General features: G+C 41.4%; 1 protein-coding gene across 1 annotated transcript in view; it reads left to right on the forward strand.

The window, feature by feature from the left end:
- The window catches only part of LOC145402098 (ATP-binding cassette sub-family C member 5-like), a 279,936-nt gene that overhangs the window by 162,514 nt on the left and 94,453 nt on the right, over window positions 1-22,969 (forward strand). Inside the window, exon 14 of the mRNA XM_080274212.1 lies at window positions 17,476-17,741. Coding sequence (XP_080130338.1) covers window positions 17,476-17,741 — 266 coding nt within the window. The remainder of the gene's footprint in view (window positions 1-17,475; window positions 17,742-22,969) is intronic.

Raw genomic sequence — 22,969 nt, forward strand, 5'->3', positions numbered from 1 at the left:
CCCGCAGTGTTTTGGCCTTTAAAACTTTGTTATGGCACCTACCCGTGAACTATCGAGTGAAATCATATCCCAGATCATTGCTCTAAAGGAGGCAGGCCACCAGACAAAGGAAATTAGTGAATTGGTTGGTGTGGCACGATCGACAGTGTGTCGTTGGTGTGCGCAGTTTCGGGAGGAAAACAGTGGTGAAGTTCCCACAAAGAAACCGAGGTCTGGTAGGCCTAGGAAAACTTCCCCAAGGTCTGTTATTGTTTTAAAACGTGCAGTGGAGTTTAATCCTCGTGTGAGTGCAAGGAAAATTAAGGAGAGCAACCCAGAAGTGTTTGGTGAGGTGTCAGTGAGAACAGTGTCTCGTAGGGTGCATGAGCTTGGTTACACAAGTCACAGGCCTGTGAAAAAGCCTCTTCTCTCTAGCAGCCAGAGAATTCGTAGGCTTGCCTTTGCTAATAAATATCTAAACTGGGGTGAGGAGCAATGGTTGTCAGTGTTGTGGTCTGATGAGGCAACGTTTAGTGTTACCTGTAACAGAGGAGCACGCAAAGGTAGTGACCCACTTGACCCACGGTGTGTAGAAAGCACAGTTAAACATCCTGATTCACTCATGGTATGGGGTTGTTTCTCAGGGAAGGGTTTGGGGAAGCTTGTTGTACTTCCCAAGAACCTCAGAGTGAATCAGGATGTTTACCTGGAGCTTCTGTGTGATCATTTACCAGACTCCTTCGAGCTAACAGGTGCACGAGTGTTTCAGCAGGACGGTGCACCTGCTCACAAGGCCAAATCGGTCACCAATTGGCTTCGTGACTGTGAGGTATCATTCATGACAGACTGGCCAGGAAATAGCCCAGACCTCAACCCGATTGAAAACCTCTGGTACCTCATAAAGAAGAGTCTCCAAGGGAAGGACATGAGCTCTCTGCCTAAGCTGGAAGCCGCCATTCGTGACTCCTGGGACAAAATACCGCTCCAGCACCTCAGGAGCCTCGCCCTTTCACTTCCAAGACGTCTCAGGTCCGTGAAGAAACGTAAAGGCTACCCTACGAAGCACTAAAGGTAAATAAAATGCATTATTTATATGTTTTTTCAATGTTGAAAGGTTTGTTTCTCAGGAGGGACGCAGGGCGCTCCATACTTCTGACGAGCACTGTATAAACTCCTGACTAATATAAGAGTAGCTTTTCATTATATGGATGAGATGATGAAAAAATTGATATTGGCCATGATTCACCCCAGGTTAGAATATGCAGCAGTAGTATGGTCCCCACACAAAAAGAAAGATATAAAGAAGATTGAGAGAATACAAAGAACAGCAACCAAGATGGTCCCCAGCCTGGCAGATCTGTCGTACAGAGAGAGGCTGGAAAAGCTGGATTTGCCTTCCTTAGAAGAAAGGAGAAAGAGAGGCGACATGATTGCAGTGTTCAGGACCATGGTGGGAGCAGACAAAATTGACAAAGAAGATCTGTTTTTGTGGGATAAGAGAGCAACAAGAGGACACGGAATGAAACTGAAGAAACCAAGCTGCTTGAAGGATATCAAGAAATATAGTTTTCCTTATAGATGTATAGACCTGTGGAATAGCCTGGACAAAGAGATCATCCAGTCTAAAAATTTAAATGAGTTTAAAGCTAAATTTGACTTACTGAGAAACAGAGACGGGATCCCTCGAGCGTAGCTCATTTTCTGTATATCACAATTAGGTAAATACACACACACACACACACACACACACACACACACACACACACACACACACAGTGGACATTGTGGAGGTTGGATGTGCATCGGCTGCACTCTGCTTCTCATCATACCTAAATGTATGTATAATGAGTCAAGCTCGGTACTAGGCTAATATAAGGGATGATTTATTATTGTAGAGCAAGTATAAGCAAACAAGTGAAGTCCAAAGAAAGTACGTACCAAAAAATCAGAGCTCCAGGGAATGCACTGGCTGCAGATAGGCGCTGCCAGGAGTGTCGTCATACCACTGACATGTAGTGGGGAGATGCCAGATTGTAAGTAAAAACTATCTGTAAGATGGCGTACTTTCCAGAAGTGCCTTTAGGTAAGAAATGGGATAAAAGTAGAAAACATAGAGTAATGACTATACAGAATTGATTGAAATGGAAACATTTAATAACCTAGTGGAGAAAGTGAATAAACTGGAAAAAGCTTTTCAGCTGGAAATAGTGGCAGTCAGAAAGGAACTACACTGACAGAAGGGGAAAAATGAAGAATGAGTAAAGGAAATAAGCAGAAAAGACACAATGGATGAGTTGTCAGCTGAGATGAACACTCTGAGAAAGAAAACAAGAGAAGTGGGGAGTACAGTAGTCAGCCATGAGAGAGTTTTGAAGGTGTTCAAAAAGGATACAGATATACTGTAAGTAGGCTTGCAGATAGTCTAATAGAGCTGAGCACTAATATTGAAGAGAAGCTATCTCAGGCAAATGAAGTGATAAGTTACACTGATGAAGTACAAAGTACATATGCAGAAGTCCTAAAACATTTAACAAGAGCTAGATAACAAGGTTGAAGCAAAAAGCTTAAAAAGAAAAGTGAAAGAAATAATAAGAAACAGCCCAAAGCTGATAAAGGAGTCAGCAGAGATCAACAAATCTATAGTAATCAGTGGTAAAGATGGTGAAGAAGAAATCATCATCATCATCATCCAAACCTCCTTTCCCACCTTAGGGGAGGGTGAGGAGTAGTTGTGAAGAAGAAATAAGTAACAGTATCTCTGGAGACCAAAAGGAGATGATAAATATAATGAATATATTAAAAGCATCAGAGGAAATCTGTGAGAAAGATAAAGAGGAATTTAAAAAGCTAGAAAAATATGAGAGAAATAAGTCAAGGCTACTGAAAGTAACCTTCCAAAGTGTGAACACTGTAGTAGAAGTATTAAAAAAAGCTAACAAACTTAAGGAATTAGAGGAATTCCAAGACATATAGATAAAAAGATGCTTAACTCAGGAGGAATGAAGATTACTAAAGGAAAAGAAGGAAGAAGCAAAAATAAAGAATGCAAAAAGAGCAGATGAAGAGAGAAGTTAATATTTTTACACAGTAGTAGGGTTACTGGTAAGAATATGGTACATAAACAGCAGGGACTAAAAAAAACAGGAGAACAGTAGACTCAACCAATGTCAGATATGTAAATGATATGACTAAGCTGATGTACTCAAATGTAGATGGAATGGTATCCAAATTATTAGAGATAAAAGACTGTACCAGAGAAAAGGAGCCTTATTTGTCCAACAAAAAAAATTAACCCAACGGATACCCAGTGACTCCTTAAATTTGGACGCATACAGTACAACACTGAGTATGGAGAAGAGACAGAAATTTGAAAAAAGGGGGAGGAGTTATGATATTAACACAGAAAAAACTTAAGTCAGAGATAGAACTTAATATACCCTCACATGTAGAATTAATTGCAGTAGAGATTAACACATCTGAAGGGAATATAATTGTGGCAGATTTATATATGCCACCCAAGACAAACACATGGCATAAAGGTCAACATGAAGACCAGACAGAAAGTTCAATACAGTTAGACCTCACTGTAACGGACAAATTGAGGCTCAAGCCATTGCGAAGAAAGCAAAATTCCGATAAAAGAGACATTCGGACTTCCTCCTGCTAATCCAGACTTTTTCCGATATATCAGACATTAGTCCAAATTGCATCAGTGGTTTCTAACTTTTCACTACCATTGCAGTACTGTACTGTGTTATACCTTCCCTACATTAACCCTTTCAGGTCTCCTGGCCACTACAGTGAGTCCTCGAAATACGTAAGGGATAGGGACCAAAAAAAACTTTCGTAATGCAAAGTTTCGTATATCGAAACGATTTTCCCCTTTGAAATATACCTATAAAGGGGGGGATGCATTCCAGGACCCCATTGGTCCCCCCACTAAAACTTTACCCCTCCTATTTAGTAGTATGCAATACACGTATACAGTACACTATACTATTGTCTATCTATCTATCTATTGCCAGAAGCCTCAATCCCGTTTGGGGTGGCCACAAACAAATCGCCTCCAAGTCGCCCTGTCCCCCGCCATTTCACTCCCCTGCTCCCAGCTCACACCCCCCTCTCTCATATACCTCTCCACCCCATCCCTCCATCTCATCCTCGGCCTCCCCCTCCCTCTTTCCCCCTCCACCTCACTCACATACACTCTCTTCGTCAGTCTTTCACCCTCCATCCTCTCCACATGGCCAAACCACCTCAGTGTGTTCCTCATAACGCTTCCTATCACATCCACATCAACACCACAACGCTCCTTTATATCCTCATTCGTCAGCCTGTCTCTCCATGTGACTCCACAGGCTCCTCTTAAATAACTCATTTCCACTGCTCTCACTCTTGACTTGTGTCCTTCCAACAACGTCCAAGCTTCACTTCCGTACGTTAGAGTTGGTATCACAATACTGTCATGTAGTAACTTTTTCACTTCCATGCTCACTTCCCTGTTTCTTATCACTGCTTTCAAGGAACCAGCAACCTTTCTTCCCTGCTGTACCCTTTCAAGCACTTCACCCTCCAAACCTCCATCCTTACTCATCACACTACCCAAGTACTTAAACGTACTCACACTTTCCAATTCCTCACCATCCAACCTCGCTGTACATTCACTGACTTCACCTCTCTCAAAGACCATCACTTTACTCTTCCCTACATTCACCTTTAGATTCCGTTTCTTACACACTCTCCCAAACTCATCCACCAAGCCTTGCAGCTCTTCTTCGTCTTCACTCAACAACACAGTATCATCTGCAAACAACAGTACAGGGAGTTTCCAAACACTATCCTCTCTCACCATGGCCACTCCAACATCCACTACCCTACCTTGTACCTCTTTTATTACCCCATCCATGTACAGATTGAACAACCATGGAGACATGACACATCCCTGTTTCAACCCAACTTTCAAAGAGAAAAATTCACTTAGATCACCATCCACACGCACTGCAGCCTTCGCACCATCGTACATACTCTTCACAGCATTCAACAACTTTCCATCTACTCCATATATTCTTAACACTTTCCACAATCCTTGTCTATCCACCCTGTCATATGCTTTCTCCAAATCCATGAATGCTGCATACAACTTCTTTCCCTTCTCTAGAAACTTTTCCACTAAAGATCTGAGAATGAATATCTGATCTACACAACCTCTTCCCTTCCTAAAGCCTCCCTGTTCTTCTCCAACTAATTTCTCTGTTCTTTCTCTAACTCTGTCAGTAAGTATCCTACCATACACTTTTCCTATTATACTAAGAAGACAAATGCCCCTATGGTTACCACACGCTTCTTTTTCCCCTATTCCTTTGTACAAGGGAATAATTATACCTGACTTCCAATCCTCCGGGACTCTACCTTCCTCCCAGGCCAATCTGCACATCTTCCACATCCATTCTACTACTATCTCTCCCCCATGCTTCAGCATTTCACCACACACTCCATCAATTCCTGGGGCTTTCCCTGATTTAACTTTCTTCATTGCTTCCACAACTTCTATCCTACTGATTTCTTCCTGTCTTCTCACCTCCCTCCTTCTCCCAGCCATTCCCCAGCCACTGTACTATTGTACAGACATAAAAAATTAAACATACAACTAATTACTGTAGTATTAGTACACTGTACAGTTAAATATAGACCTGTGCTGCAGCTGGAGATTCGTGTCGTTGATATGGTGCTGTCACATGGTGGGACCCTATTCTCCTCTGGTACTTCCTCGACTGGTGCAGGTGTTTTTGAAGCTGTTGATGGTGCTGGTGCAGGTGGTTGTGATGAAGGCAGAACATCAGGTGACTCCAGGGCTGACGAAGGAATGGGGTGATGCTGGGAGGAAGTTGGGGGAAGTGTAGCAGGCGGAGCTTGTGGTACGGCAGGTGCAGCAGACTGAGCCTTGGGAGCAAAAAAATCAGTGACTTTGCGTTGCTTGGCCGCTGATTTTTTTGTTTGAAGAAGCTGCTCATAATATCTCTGCATCCTTGACAGCATTGTGCACCTTGTAGCTTCTGTCCATCCCTGGGTCAAGCTGAAAGGCCACCTCCATAGCTTGCTCAAATGAGTCCAGAATCTTTTCAAGTGCCGCAATGGTCAGGGTGGGTGGGACTGAGTCAGGCTCTGGAGCATCAGTCCTCGTCTCCTCCAACTCCAGGAGATCCTCTGTAGAGAGCTCCTGGTTGTGAGACTCCACAAGGTCCGTTATGTCCTCTGGTCTCAATTTCTCTCCATCATCTCCTAGCACGGCCTCATTGGCAAGGGCAGCAATCTCCTTGTCGAGATTGACAGGATCGGGCACTGCAAAACCAGTGAAGTCATGCACTGCCTTTGGCCACAGTTTCCTCCAAACAGCATTCATAGTAGAAGAGGAGATCTCCCGCCACGCTTCATCTATCATCTGAAGGCCTTTTTTAATATCAAAGGCCTTCCACAATTCCTGCGGTCCATTGGCTCTGCCTTCCCATCAAGCATGCAACAGCAAATGCATGGCTCGTTTTGTGTAATAGTGTTTGAAGGTGGCAGTCACCCCCTGATTACATGGCTGCAACAGCGATGTGGTGTTCGGGGGAAGGAAAACTACCTGGACATTATCACACCAGTCGACCATGGTTGGTGGATGTGCTGGGGCATTGTTGCCTAGCAGCAAGGCCTTGTTCGTTAGGTTGTTAGATTTCGTGTAGCGGGAGATGAAGGGGGAGAAATAGTTATAGATGTAGTCGTAAAAGATTTAAGAAGTGACCCATGCCTTTTTGGAGGACTTCCAGTTGACAGGCAGAGAAGGGTTTGATGTGTTTTTCAGTTCCCGGGGGTTTTCGTAGCTGTAGACCAGCAGTGGTCTAAGCTTAGCATCACCCTCTGCATTGCCCCCTAAGGCTAAAGTCAGCCGGTCCTTCGCCGCCTTGAATCCCGAAGCAGACTTTTCGCGCTTGAAGATGTAGGTTCTGCGAAAAATACAGTCCTATCTTATGTCTGTCTAATGAGACCTCGCGCCAATTCAGAAATCTTACGAAAACATGGGGCATTTATTTTATTTTGTTTCGCTGTAAAATTTGCCCATAACATCACTTTTAAGACACACATGCATAATTTTTACTTCATTCTAACTGCAGGCACTGTAATTATGAAGTTGATTTCATCCCCCCAAAACACAGCCTTATCCTAACTCCTTCCAAGGAGACACACACGCATGTTGGTTCTGCGAAAAACACAGTCCTATTTTACCTCCGTCTAATGCGGCCTTGTGCCAATTCAGAAATCTAACCTGAACATGGGGCATTTATTTTTCATCGTTGTAAAATTTGCCTATAACATCACCTTTATAGACACACATGCATATTTTTTACTTCATTCTAACGGCAGGCACTGTAATTACGAAGTTAATTTAACCCCCCAAAAACAGGTGCCTACCCTAACTCCCTCCAAGGAGACACACACGCATGTTGGTTCTGGGAAAAACACAGTCGTATCTTAGACTTACCTCTGTCTAATAAGACCTTGCGCCAATTAAGAAATCTAACCTAAACATGGAGCATTTATGCTTTACTGTTGTAAAATTTGCCTATAACATCACTTTTAAGACTCACATGGATCAATTTAACTTTATTCTAATGACAGGCAGTGTAATAATGAAGTAAATATCACCCCTGAAAAACACAGGCCTAACCTAAGTCCCTCCAGCATGACCGTGCGCCTACCCCACATAAACATGGAACATTTATTTCTCATCCTTGTAAAATTTGCCTATAACACCACTTTTAAGACACACATGGATAAATTTAACTTCATTCTAATGGCAGGTAGTGTAATAATGAAGTAAATTTCACCCCTGAATAACACAGGCCTAACCTAAGTCCCTCGAACGTGTCCTTGTGCCTACCCTACATGAACATGGAACATTTATGTCTCATCCTTGTAAAAAATGCCTATAACACCACTTTTGAGACACACATGCATAGATTTAACTTCATTCGAATGGCAGGTAGTGTAATAATGAAGTAAATTTCAACCCCGAATAACACAGGCCTAACCTAACTCCCTCCAACGTGTCCTTGCTCCTACCCCACATAAACATGGAACATTTATTTTTTATCCTTGTAAAATTTGCCTATAACACCACTTTTGAGACACACATGCATAGATTTAACTTCATTCTAATGGAAGGCAGTGTAATTATGAAGTAAATTTCACTAGACAAGTTCACAGACCTTATGTAAACAAGGAGCATTTACAGTTTACACCAAAACATCATTTTTAAGAATAACCTGCATGAATTTTCCTTTAATGGCAGGACTACCTTTACACGTGCTACTGCCTTTCTTTAAACATGGCACTGCCTCCTTTACAGAAGGCAATGCTTCCCTTTACACATGGCACTGCTTCCTTTACACATAGCACTTTATCACCATAACCTGCCAAAAATTTACTTGTTAAACATCGATTTAAGATACAGTATTTTCTTACCTGCTCGGCATTTTCTTCCAGTAGAGGCCAGTCTCATCAATGTTGAACACCTGCTTGGGGGAGTATCCTCCTTCCTCGATGATCTTCTTCAGGTGTTCTGGGAAGGAAGATGCAGCATCGATGTCAGCATTAGCAGACTCCCCTTGAATTCGAACATTGGTGAGGCCGGTCCTCCTCTTGAAGTGCCCAAACCACCCACGGCTGGCCTTAAACACCTCAGTCGAGGAATCACCAGAGGAAGGCACTGAAGGAACTGCCCCAGAGTCGCTGCTGGTGGACAGCACTGGTGAAGAACTGCCTGCCTCTTCCTGTTCTCCCAGACTCTCCCAGATTTGAACAGCCCTTTCTTGAATAAGGGACAGAGACTCAGGGATGTTTTTCTGCCGGCAGTCCTCCATCCATGCAATCAGGAGCTGCTTCATCTTCTCCATGGGACAGCTCCGGGTCCTCATGGCTTGGCAGGCAGCTGAAGATGAAGAAAAGGAGGTGGCCATCTTCTTGTACATTTCCTTTTTTTCGTCACAGTCCCAACGGTTGAAGGTGCAAGGCCTAAAGCTCGCCCAATCTCTGAGACTCCCTGCCCCTTCTCGTGGCGTCTTATTATTTCCAATTTCCTCTCAGAAGTGAGAGTACGATGCTGTTTCTTCTTAGCAGCTGGTTCCCCGGATGCTGGAGATGATGCAGGACGCTTGGGAGGCAAGGTAAAAATATGAAAAGGTGAAGAACAGCGAAAAACAGTGTAATGTACAGCAAAGCTGAGAGGAGAGGACGGATTTGACTCGACTGGGAAGCACGCGAAGATGTGTTTACAAGAGAGGGGTTAGTTCATTTTCTCACTGCAAGCGAGCGTGGCGCTGTGCAGCGGGCCCATTTTAAATTTTTCGTATTTCCTCGTATCGTTTTTCGTACCACTGAGACAGTTACTTTCGGATTGTGGAATTTGTACTACTTTTATCACTTTCGTACCTTCGGAAATTCGTACTTCGAGTTTTCGTATTTCAAGGACTCATTGTATAGTGGCTTTCTCGGTAGGGGTCTGTCTCCCAGCCACTCCCGTGGCAGCATATTTAGGCATGAATGAAAACTGTTGCGTGAGGCTGGTGAATGAAATACGGATACGAGCTGCTCCCCAGACCCCTCTGCTTCTACCAGGCATGCACAGATCACAATATTTTAGTTTAAACAGCCTGGGAAAAGCTAACATGGTGGGGGGTTGGGTTGCACGTATTGGTTTTATTATTCTATTGATCTGGCAATATTTTTTACTATTTGGTATCAGACAGTTCATTTAGCAAAAGAATATTGTTTGCAATATATTTTTACTGCTCTAGAGGAGACATAGGTCTCACCTCCCTCCTCCCTTTCATATCCCCCTTCCTCCACCCCCCTACCTCCCACCGATTCCCCACCTCTCTACCTCCCACCCTTCCACCCTCCACTTTCCCTCCATTCCCCCACCCCCTACTTCCTCCACCCTCTTACCTCCCACCGATCCCCCACCCCTCTGCCTCCCACGCTCCACCCTCCCTCCAATCCCCCACCCCCCCTCCAATCCCCTACCCCCTGCCTCCCGCCTATGCACATAGTTGCCGCGTCACAGGCAAGCAAGAGATTTCCGCGTTGTATGTCTCAATATTTATTCATTTCCTTGGTGTTGGAGTGTCTGATTGAGGGAAAATAATTACAGATTTATAATTTTAGGTTTCTAAGGTTGTTTCTGTAGCCTTTTATACACATACCATGCATGTATTTGTTACTGGGCGGACATACATGTGCAGCAAGGGTTACCTTTTTCATTGACAAATGATTGTTAGTGTCTCCATACTTTTTTCTGATTTATATTTCATGAGTTGCTCACATTTCCTGGTTATACTTATAACACCATCAATTTTGAGAAATAATAAATATTTGATTACTGTCTCTACTGCTGCCTGTCAGTACACAGGATGATATAGTTAGCATCGATAAAATAAACATATGTACATACAAAAGGCAAGCTCGTAGGCTTACCCCCATGTCCTCACCCCCACAGCCTTGGACAGTACTAAGCAAAATAAGAGCAAAGTAAAATAAATTTGTCAGTAGTAACCAGTAAGTGATAGTTTTATGTGGATCTTGTAACTGTTTAGTTTGTTTTTTGTAAAGAAAACATCTCAAGAATCATTCACAAATCACGTGAGATATAATGTACATATATTAGTGCACTGTTTTTTATGGAAAAACATGGAAACAAACAATGCAATCATGTCGTCTACACACTAAGAAATCACCTACCCACCGAGATGGCAATACTCACACGCTACCACACACCACTTGCTACGCAACTTCCCATCATTTTTGCAGCACTTGTATAGTGAGTAGAGCTCTAATGTTTTATAGGCAGATGTGTATCAGCAAGTGGGTTGGTGGAGGATTAGTGCCCCTCCCTGTAAAACAAATAACTCAAAGTCAAATGGCCACTCCTTACGGGATTATGGCGTCTGGCAATAGATAGATAGATAGATGTGTATTACTTCCTTGTGCATGAATGATATTTTTTTCTTTATTTGCAAACCTTGACTTTTTTCAAAAAAATTCATCTCTCAAACGTGGCCTTGGGACCTATATGAGACCTGAAAGGGTTAATCAAATGGTATATCCATCCATCCATCATCCAATCCTACGTTGCCTCATGAGGAATGTAGGAGCCCGGGGCTAGGCAGTTGGTCCTGACATTTAAGATGAGAGTGACCAGCCTCACTCATCCCTGAGTGGCATTACATTTTATATAATAATACTGTACTGTACACTGATAAACATGTCTTTTATTTACCTTATTGTGGTGAACATAGGTGGCAGTCTGGATTGCTTCTGGCTTTATTGGACATTTTCCGATATATAGGAATATAGTCCAGTAGCTCCTTAGTTCCGATAAAAGCGAATTCCAGTCTATTGAAGGCCATTATATCGAGGTTTTACTATATGATGTTTAACCCCTAACCAGTGGGGATTGGTCAGAACTGTCAAGATTCGGTGGCTGGTGGCTGAGCACACTTGGTGTCGATCGGAACCGCACTTGTTTTTGCACCGCAATTTTAAGTGGCCGCCATTTGTTCTTGTCACCGAAAGGTGGAGAGGGACTCCCACCAGCCAAGCTAACCATAACTCAGTCATCTGTGTGACTTTATCAGGTGTAAGACGATGTTTTCATAGCCCTTCTCGTCTGATTCCGTTCCTGCCTCACGTGGACTTTTGCCTTATCCATCCCTGCCAAGCCTCTTTCCAAGGATAGGAAAGGGCTCAGTGATAGTGCCATAGGGCATGCTATGGACACTGCTGTGTCTAGTTTATGTAGTAATGAAGAAGTTATCACATTGAGAACGACACCAAAATCGTGGCCGCGCGCAAATGCATGGATACAGCCTACCTCTCGCACAAAAAATCGCTTCTTTTCATTACGTCATTACTCATTGACATGATGACCTACAGACCTGGGGATACTTTCATTTGCAAGAAGAAGAGTTGATAAGTAATATAGACTTTAATTTGTTCCCCTGACTTGTATAGTTTCCGAGATATAAAGTTTGAAAACAGGCTATTTTCAGAAAAATTCCCATAGTGAGAGATAAATGGCGCTATAAACAGCCTGGTGTGGAGGGGATAAGAACTCTACTAAGTAGACTGGAAGAAAAATCTGAAAGACTTATGCTAACTGGAGATTACAACACAAATATAAATTGGAATACTGTAGATGTAAGAAGCAATGAAAGCTGTTGGGATTATAAGCTCCTGGATCTTATACAGGAGTTTTTCCTAACACAGCATATAAAGGGAAACACCAGAAAAAGTTCACCAGAAGAATAATCATTATTAGATCTCCTGTTTCCTAGACAAGAAAATGAAATTGACAACACAATTTATCACCCTCCTTTCGGCAAAAGCGACCGTGCGGTATTACATTACAGTTTCAAGATAGCATATGATATATTGTAGTTAGTGATAATGAAAATTACGAAAAGAGGCTAAACTATAAAAAGGGCAACTATCATGACATAAAGAAGTAGCTACTTTACAGAAATAAAATGGGAAAGAGAGCTTAGAGAAGATATAAATATTATATATAAATAATTCTGTGAATTTTATGAAACAGGAGCCCAAAATTATATCCCACAGCACAAAGAAACAGAAATAAGGATAAAGAAATGGTTTAATACGCAATGTAAAAAAGCAAGCGGGTAATTAAAGTGCTCCAGCTGGATAGAGCCTGTGTAGGTATATATCTAAGAGATGGTTGGGGTTTACTCTTCGTGTACTGCCACTCAGGGATGAATGAGGTTGGTCACTCTCATCTTAAATGTCAGGAACAAACTGCCTGGCCCTGGGCTTCTACGTTCCTCATGGGGCAACACAGAATTAGATGATGAATGTCTCTATCTATCTATCTATTGCCAGATGCCTAAATCCCGTTTGGGGTGGCGACAAACAGATCGCCTCCACGTCGCCCTGTCCCCCACCATTTCAATGCCCCGCTCCCAACTCACACCCTCCTCTCTCATATACCTCTCCACCCCATCCCTCCATCTCATCCTCGGCCTCCCCCTTTCTCTCCCCCCCTCCACCTCACTCACATACACTCTCTTCATCAGTCTTTCACCCTCCATCCTCTCCATATGGCCAAACCACCTCAGTGTATTCCTCCTAACGCTTCCTGTCACATCCACATCCACACCACAACGCTCCTTTATATCCTCATTTGTCAGCCTGTCTCTCCATGTGACTCCACAGACTCCTCTTAAATAACTCATTTCCACTGCTCTCACTCTTGACTTGTGTCCTTCCAACAACGTCCAAGCTTCACTTCCATACATTAGCGTTGGTATCAGAATACTGTCATGTAGTAACTTTTTCACGTCCATGCTCACTTCCCTGTTTCTTATCACTGCTTTCAATGAACCCGCAACCTTTCTTCCTTGCTGTACCCTTTCAAGCACTTCACCCTCCAAACCTCCATCCTTACTCATCACACTACCCAAGTACTTAAACGTACTCACATTTTCCAATTCCTCACCATCCAACCTCGCTGTACATTCACTGACTTCACCTTTCTCAAATGATGAATGTATGTATGTAAAATAGCAAAAGAAAGAAGAGATTTGCTGTGGATTAGATACAGACAACATAATAGCTAGAGGGCTTATAACAACTATAAACAGGCAAGAAATGATTATTCGAGGATAAAGAGAGAAGCTCAAAGGCAGTTTGAGGAAGATATTATAAATAAAAGTACAGATCAAACGAAGCTGTTTTACAGCTACACGTGAAACAACACTAAAGTTAAAGATAAAATCCAGTCCATCATGGATGAGGAGAAAATCTATAACAACGAAGAAGATAATTGTGAAGTACTGTACCGAACAAAAAATCCAATCGGTTTTTACAGAAGAAAGTATATTTGAGGGAGATGAATAGGAATGAGCATACCCACACATATTAACAAATATATATATATATATATATATATATATATATATATATATACCTGTATATCGGAACAGGGGGTCCAGGAAGAATTGAGGAACTTAGACAAAAGAAAAGCAAATTCTCCTGACAAGATTTCATGTTGGGTACTAGTATAACATGAATGTGCAGAAGATTTAAGCCGACCAATACATTTAATATTCGGGGAATCCTTAAGACAAGGTAAACTGCCTGATATTTTGAAGAAAGCAAACATTGTTTCCCTCTTCAAGAAAGGGAATAGATAATATTCACTTAACTACCAACCAGTATCACTGACCAGCATCATAAGTAAGATATAAGAAGAGCTAATAAGGAAAATCTGGGTAAATCATCAGGAAAAATACAATATGATACCAGAAAGGCAGTTCATCTTTAGAAAGGGAAGATCTTGTATTACCGATCTATTAAGCTACCATGATAGAGTTGCAGAAACTGCAGATATTGAGAAGGGTGGGTAGACAGTATTTATTTGGATTTCAAAAAGTCATTTGACAGAGTACCACATCAAAGACTTTTACAGAAAATGTACCACCAAGAAGGAATCCAGGTTAATCTGTACTGTAGGTTATAAGATTTTCTCAGAAAAAGGGAAATGAGAACAATACTAAGGGGAAATTGCTCATTATGGAGAGAAGTGATGAGTTGAGTCCCACAGAGCTCAGTGCTGGCACCAGTTATGTTTTTAGTATATATATAAATGACTTAGACAGCAACATTGGAAGTGGAAGCTATCTGAATATGTTTGCTGATGATGCAGAAGTACAAATGAAAATTACAAAGACTCTTGCAGAGAGCTACAAAAAGAATTCAATAAGCTTCATGAATGGAACAGTACAGTACATGGCAAATGAAAATCATTGTGGACAAATGCCATATAATCAAGTTTGGTAAAAGTGTATATATAAATGTGTATAAAAGTATATATATGGAGTAGATGGGAAGTTGTTGAATGCTGTGAAGAGTATGTACGATGGTGCGAAGGCTGCAGTGTGTGTGGATGGTGAACTAAGTGAATTTTTCTCTTTGAAAGTTGGGTTGAAACAGGGATGTGTCATGTCTCCATTGTTGTTCAATCTGTACATGGATGGGTAATAAAAGAGGTACAAGGTAGGGTAGTGGATGTTGGAGTGGCCCTGGTAAGAGAGGATAGTGTTTGGAAACTCCCTGTACTGTTGTTTGCAGATGATACTGTGTTGTTGAGTGAAGACGAAGGGGAGCTGCAAGGCTTGGTGGATGAGTTTGGGAGAGTGTGTAAGAAACGGAATCTAAAGGTGAATGTAAGGAAGAGTAAAGTGATGGTCTTTGAGAGAGGTGAAGTCAGTGAATGTACAGCGAGGTTGGATGGTGAGGAATTGGAAAATGTGAGTACGTTTAAGTACTTGGGTAGTGTGATGAGTGAGGATGGAGGTTTGGAGGGTGAAGTGCTTGAAAGGGTACAGCAGGGAAGAAAGGTTGCTGGTTCTTTGAAAGCAGTGATAAGAAACAGGGAAGTGAGCATGGAAGTGAAAAAGTTACTACATGACAGTATTGTGATACCAACTCTAACGTACGGAAGTGAAGCTTGGAGGTTGTTGGAAGGACACAAGTCAAGAGTGAGAGCAGTGGAAATGAGTTATTTAAGAGGAGCCTGTGGAGTCACATGGAGAGACAGGCTGACGAATGAGGATATAAAGGAGCGTTGTGGTGTTGATGTGGATGTGATAGGAAGCGTTATGAGGAACACACTGAGGTGGTTTGGCCATGTGGAGAGGATGGAGGGTGAAAGACTGACGAAGAGAGTGTATGTGAGTGAGGTGGAGGGGGGAAGAGGGAGGGGGAGGCCGAGGATGAGATGGAGGGATGGGGTGGAGAGGTATATGAGAGAGGGGGGTGTGAGTTGGGAGCAGGGCAGTGAAATGGCGGGGGACAGGGCGACTTGGAGGCGATTTGTTTGTGGCCACCCCAAACAGGATTGAGGCGTCTGGCAATAGATAGATAGATAGATAGTTAAAGTGGAAAAAGACCAGACTAGGATTATAAGCTAGGAAGTTAAACCCTACACATATCAGAAAAGGAGAAGGACTTAGGAGTCATTATCAATAACAGACTATCACTGGTTGGCCATATCAGTGAGAAAGTATGGAACATGTACACTCTGCTTCTTAACATGAAAGTCGCATTCATGTATATAAATGAAGACATACTGAGAAAGATAATCATAACATTCATTAGACCAACTCGAGAGTAAGCATCTGTCATCTGGAATCCACATCTCAAAAAAACACATAGATTTAAAAGGATCAAAGGGCCTCTACAAGATCAGCACAAAGCTTAAGGGATCTAAGTTATAAAAAAAAAGCCAGAAAAATTAAACCTACTAACATTACAAAAGAGAAGGAAAAGAGGAGACGATTATGCAATATAAATGCATCACAGGGAAAGAGAAAATTGACTTAAATGAGAATATAACCTGTGGGGAAGCAACATCAAGAGGACACTGCAAAAAAACTGTACAAAAAGAGAAGTGATAAAGATGTAAGGAAATTTAGCTTCCTAAACAGAGCATTTGATCAGTGGAATGCACAGCCGAATGAAATAGTGTGTGCCAAAACTATTCATCATTTCAAAAATATATATGATAAGAATGGTTCAAAACATGGGACAGTACGAGCTTGACTCATTCCTGCACACACACACACACACACACACACACACACACACACACACACACACACACACACACACACACACACACACACACACACACACACACACACACACACACACACACACACACACACACACACATATGGACAGAGAGTACCTCTTTGTGAAAGATGATGAAAGAACAAGAGGATATGAATTCAAGTTGAAGATGAGTCAATGCCATAGGGATGTAAAGAAATTAAGTTTTCCAAATAGAACTATAGACAATTGGAATAACTTGGAGGGAGAGGTGGTGCGAGCAGAGAGCATCCATGTGTTTAAGTCTAGATTGGATAATAAACAATTGTAGAAAAGAGACAGAACACGAGCTTAGCTCAAATCCTGTGTAAAACAGTTAGGTACACACACACACACACACACACACACACACACACACACACACACATTCTCTCTCTCTCTCTCTCCATGAATGTGAGTATAAAAACAGTAAAGATAATATTCATGATGATGATAGAAACAGTGATAAACTGAGATGCTGGATGATAACGATATTTTAATGATATCGATGATGATGATGACATAATGCTGTTGATAACAATAACAGTAATGATTATTTTAATAATTTCAGTCCAGTGATGTACTTTTTAATTAACTTTGGCTGCTACATGAAAAGTTCATTCAGCTTTTAGGAGACCTCTGTTAGTGATGAATTGAATAAAAATTATTGCTAACTCCTCCAGTTCTAAAAGTCTCTCCAAGACTGAATAAAATTGTCAGGTGGTAGTAAAAATAAGATAAAAATGCGTCTTGAAAGTGAAGGGGTAAATGTTGCTGGTTTACATTTTCTAGATGATGCCAAGGCGAACGGATCAGTCAGCAGAGCCACACCACCTTCCTGCACCAATGGTCACCTCACAAACGGACAACCAAATGGGACCTCGACAAATGGAAGCTCTGCAAATGGAAGCCCAGCCAAGGAAGGTGACCCAACCTCCATCAAGTGTGTGGATACACTTTTCAACATTAATCTGTCAGTGAAGCGTGGGAAGCTGATTGGGGTCTGTGGCAGTATCGGCTCAGGAAAGAGTTCGCTCATCTCGGCCATTTGTGGAGATGTGAGTTTGGTTGTTTGTATATTGTGGTACAATAAGCTCTCAGTTTTGTTTTATTGTTGTTATGGCCACAGTCCCAACTCAACATGAACGCAATGGACTGCAGAATGAAATTACCGTTTTCCTGCAGTCTAACATCCTCCTTTCGGAGATTGGGACGGAGCTGAGTGGCAGTTGTATAACTGGGCAGTAGAGCCATCTTGCTGTACTGTTGCTGCTGTATGAAGGTGCCCTTTTCCAAGATGTTAGTCCTAATTGTTCTGTGTAGGTGATGCCTTCTTAAAAATCACATACTGTACAGTACTTCGTAATACATCATCATCGTAATACAACTGGTACTGTAAACTGGGAAAACTGGTAAATCAGCTTTGTGGGTAGCAGTGGAACTCAAACACAGATTTAAAAAAACTTATTTTTTAATAACAGTTGCCTAAATAGAAAATGGAACATAAAAAAAAAAAGGGCAACATATAATAATATTTAAATATACAGTAATCACTCCAATATCTGACGTAATAGAGCCATAGGTATGTCCGGATATTGGTTCTGTCCGGATATTGGGCCCCAGCTTATGGACTTGTACTTATGGACCCTAACTCAGAGAAACACCTATACAACTCCCTCTGGACATGCATAGCACCTATTTAAGACCCAAATCACACCAATAAGGCACATAAATGACTGAAATAAATGCAAAAGAAACATAAAATGAGGGTTTAGAAGTAGGTTCATACAATAATAAACATTCTGGTGACTGGCTCCTGGACTGGTACTTATGGACCCTAACCTAGCCTAACTCAGAAAAACACCTTCCTACTGCATATGCATAGCTCCTAACACCCTATTCACACCAATAAAGGACATTAAAGAGTGAAATGAGGTAAGTATAGTATGGAAAAAAGTACAGTATGAAACATTCTTATGTCCGGATAGTGGGGATGTTCGGATATTGGGCGTCCGGATATTAGAGTGATTGTTGTACTTTATTAGTCTTAACTTGGTAGAGATTTTCATCATTTAGCACCTTATTTCCCTCTCAGTGGCTAAATAAGACAACACTACAGCTCTACATCTTCGTAGCTAACACTTTATTTGGTTGCTAATCTTTGGTACAGACTACAGAATTATGAATTGAGAGTTGGCAGTTTTAGGCCAAAGTAAAGTGGACAGAGTATAGTATTTGGCTGCCTGTTACATACAGTGAATTCTCCTTGATCGCTGTTTTCAGTACCATAGTTTTCTTGACTAGGATCTTATAAAAAATGCAATACCTTTAGTTTTGTGAATAAAATCACCCTGATTGCAGCTAGATTCAGAGAAAAATCAAATCAAGCACCAGAAATGCTCTACTCCTTCATGTAGCAAAAGTGACAAAAAAAAAAAAAAAAAAAAAAAAAAAAAACACTTTTAGAACTGTAAAAATCATTTAAGATCTTCTACCAATGAAAAACAACTAAACTGTTTTATTGTTTATACCATATTAAAAATTTCCTCTTGCATTAAACATACATCCCCCCAAACTAGCTGTTAATACACCAAGCTGACAAGACAGATGAGTGAAAATACAGTATATTTAAAGATAACAGGGCTGGCACTGTGGTAAGTTATTGAATACATATCAGTTATCGGTACCATGGTATTGGCAGAACTGCCTTGAAGCTCCACAGCAGCTGGTCTTCAGTCCAGCCACCAGCCCCAAACAATGTTTACTTCATTTCACATGCACCTATCAAGGTAAAGGTGGGAGTAGACTCTGTGAAGCACTTAACTGCAGTGCTCATATCCATATCATAGGCCTTTAAGCCTGTGACCAGCTAATCACCCAATATCCTGGGACACAAGGCCATTGCATTTTCCAGGTTTCCACAGATACCTCCCCTAAGTGTTACCCAAGGTACGCATTTTACCTACCAGCCAATGCCTAAGTTGAGTGATTCCAGCTGCCCACACCAGGAGTCAAACCCTAGCACTAAAGTGCTGGCAGCTTTGCAGTCAGCAATGCTGTTCACTCATCTACCACTTACGAAGAGCCTCAAAATTGACTGGGGGATTAATTCAGAATAGACTGAAGTGTTAGTGATATTATGTTAAGTGTAAAGTCAGCTATAGAAGTGAAGTGTTCCCTGAATTATGAGAATATATTGTATTCACAAGGACAGAAATTAATAGTTAGGAGTGGTTAATACAGTAATGGGAATTTCATATTTTCACAAATGAAAATTGTTGGCTCATTAGTTATGAGAAACCTGAGAGAAAAGGGCCAACTGGTTCATGATCAGAATTGGTAGAATCAGTGTCAGCAATGTTGATCCACTCCCTCTGTTTAGGGATTAATATTCAGGTATTAGGCAATAAAGCTAGTGTATATGTGTGGATCCTAAACCAATTTTGTTAATTCTCATTTATAATTTTATTTTGTTTTTGGGGTTTTCATTATTACAGTAGTTTGACAGATCAGTTAAGCATGTTTAGGAAGGTTTGACCATACTTTGTTAATATCTGTTTTGTATACCAGTCATGGTATATGATGGCCCCTATATGTTCTTAGTTATCATGTGTTATGTGGATTTTTCTTGTGGTACCTTCTTTTGTGTTCTTTGTAGACCACCACTTTCCAGCATAAAAACCGTACCAGCAAATTCATCAGAGTTTTCATAAATGTCTCAGGATAAACATTTTAACTACCCAGATTTTATGAAGTGTTGACACCCTTGCCTGTAAAATAGTTCAGCTTCTTAAGAAAAAGTCTGTCTTGATCTATTTTGAAATTATTTTGACTCTTGGTCAAAATATTTAGATGAACAGCAAAAGTTGGTAACTTTTTTTTAACAAGAGGGGAAATTCATGATAGCTCAGGTGGTACCCATTATTTGATATCCAGTACATTGATCATTTTGATCAGTTTAGACTGGTTGTATTAGTAAGGAAACATGCGCACAGTAGATACTGTATCAAAGGTAAATTTAGTGTATGTAACACTGATGTGGTGTGTGGGATGAAGAGAAGACGAAAGGGGGTGCAAGGAGCATGGTGGAATGAAGAGGTGAGACAGAGTGTGGCACAAAAGAAGAATGCATATAGTGAGTGGATGAGAAACAGGAGTGGAGGAAGTTGAGAGATGGAAGAGAGAACTATATGTAGAGAGGAAGAGAGAGGTGAACAGATTAGTAAGAAGAGAGTGGATGAGGAATTTGGAAGGAAGTTGAGTGTAATGTGGGGGGAATGTGAGAAAATATTCTGAAAAGAGGTAAAGAGAGTTAGAAGGGTGTTAAAGAAGTTAGTCAGGGAGTGAATGATAAAAATGGTAGATTGCTAGTGGAGAAGGGAGAACAAGTGAGGAGATGGGGAGAACAGTTTACAGAATTGTTGATCATAGAGAATGAAAGTAATGCGAGTATAAGTGGCTGGGGAATGGCTGGGAGAAGAAAGGATGTGAGAAGAGAGGAAGAAGTTAGTAGGATGGCAGTTGTGGAAGCATTGAATAATGTCAAAATGGAGAATGCCCTAGGAATTGATGGAGGGTGTGGTGAAATGCTGAAGCATGGGGTAGAGATAGTAGTAGAATGGATGTGGAAGATGTGCAGATTGTCCTGGGAGGAAGGTAAAGTCCAGGATTATTGCAAGTCAGGTATAATTATTCCCCTGTACAAAGGAAAAGGGGAAAAAGAAGTGTGTGGTAATCATATGGGCATTTGTCTTCTTAGTGTAATAGGAAAAGTATATGGTAGGATAATTATTGACAATGTTAGGGAAATAACAGAGGAATTAGTTGGAGAAGAACAGGGAGGTTTTAGGAAGGGAAGGGGTTATGTAGATTAGATATTCATTCCTAGGTCTTTAGTGGAAAAGTTTCTTGAGAAGGGAAAGAAGTTGTACATGGACTTCAAGGATTTGGAGAAAGCATATGACAGGGTGGATAGACAAGAATTGTGAAAAGTATTAAGAATATATGGAGTAAGTGAGAAGTTGTTCAATGCCTTGGTGAGTATGTATGAGGGTGCTAAGGCTGCAGTGTGTGTGGACAGTGAACTGAGTGAATTTTTCTATTTGAAGGTTGTGTTGCAACACGGATGTGTCATGTCCCCATGGTTATTCTATTGATGGGGTCATAAAAGAGATACAAGGTAGGACAGTGGATGTTGGAGCGGCTGCAATGAGAGAGGGCAGTGTGTGGAAACTCTCTGTACTCTTATTTGCAGATGATGGTGTGTTGTTAAGTGATGACGAAGGGGAGCTGCAAGGCTTGATGAATGAGTTTGGGAGTGTGTGTAAGAAACAGAATCTAAAGGTGAATGTAGGGAAGAGTAAAGTTATGGTCTTCAAGAGAAATGGAGTCAGTGAATGTATAATGAAGTAGGATGAGGATGAAATGTGAGTGCTTTTAAGTACTTGGGTAGTGTGATGAGCAAGGATGGAAGTTTAGAGGTTGAAGTGCTTGAAAAGGTACAACAAGGAAGAATTGTTGCTGGTTTTTTGAAAGTGATAAGAAACAGGGAAGTGAGCATGGAAGTGAAAAAGTTGCTGCATGACTGTATTATGATAACAACTCTAACGTATAGAAGTGAAGCTTGGACCTTGTTAGAGGGACACAAGTCAAGAGTGAAGAGTGAGAACAGTGGAAATGAGTTATTTGAGAGGAGCATATGGAGTCACATGGAGAGAGAGACTGACAAATAAGGAAGTGAAGAGTGCTGTGGTGTGGATGTGGATGTGATAGGAAGTAGGAGAAACGTATTGAGTTGGTTTTGCCATGTGGAGAAGTTGGAGAGCGAGAGACTGATGAGGAGAATGTCTGTGAGTGAGGTGGAGGGTGATGAGAGGGAGGGGGAGGCCAAGGATGAGATGGAGAGATGGAGTGGAGAGGTATATGAGAGAGGGGGGTGTGAGCTAGGAGCAGGGCAGCGAAATGGCGGGGACAGGGTGACATGGAGGCGATTTGTTTTTGGCCACCCCTTACGGGATTAAGGCTTCTGGCAGTAGATTGATAGATAGACACTGATAATTGCCACTGGTTTAATTCATTATGTTCTACTAAATACCATATTTGGGAGACTCATTCAAAGTTCATAAGTGATATGCAAGATAAACTTGACCTATGGCATGGGCATGCTTTTCCTGTGTATTCCATGAGGATGAAATTTACATGACAAATTCTGCTAGCAAGAAAAAAAAGAAGCTTACAATCAAAGCATATAGCTGTACTTCAGGTTTCAGAGTTGGGTTGCTCATAT

The sequence above is a fragment of the Coenobita brevimanus genome, chromosome 57 (genome assembly GCF_032717465.1).
Source record: "Coenobita brevimanus isolate Jiangsu-jjx chromosome 57, ASM3271746v2, whole genome shotgun sequence".
NCBI classification, from domain to species: Eukaryota; Metazoa; Arthropoda; class Malacostraca; order Decapoda; family Coenobitidae; genus Coenobita; species Coenobita brevimanus.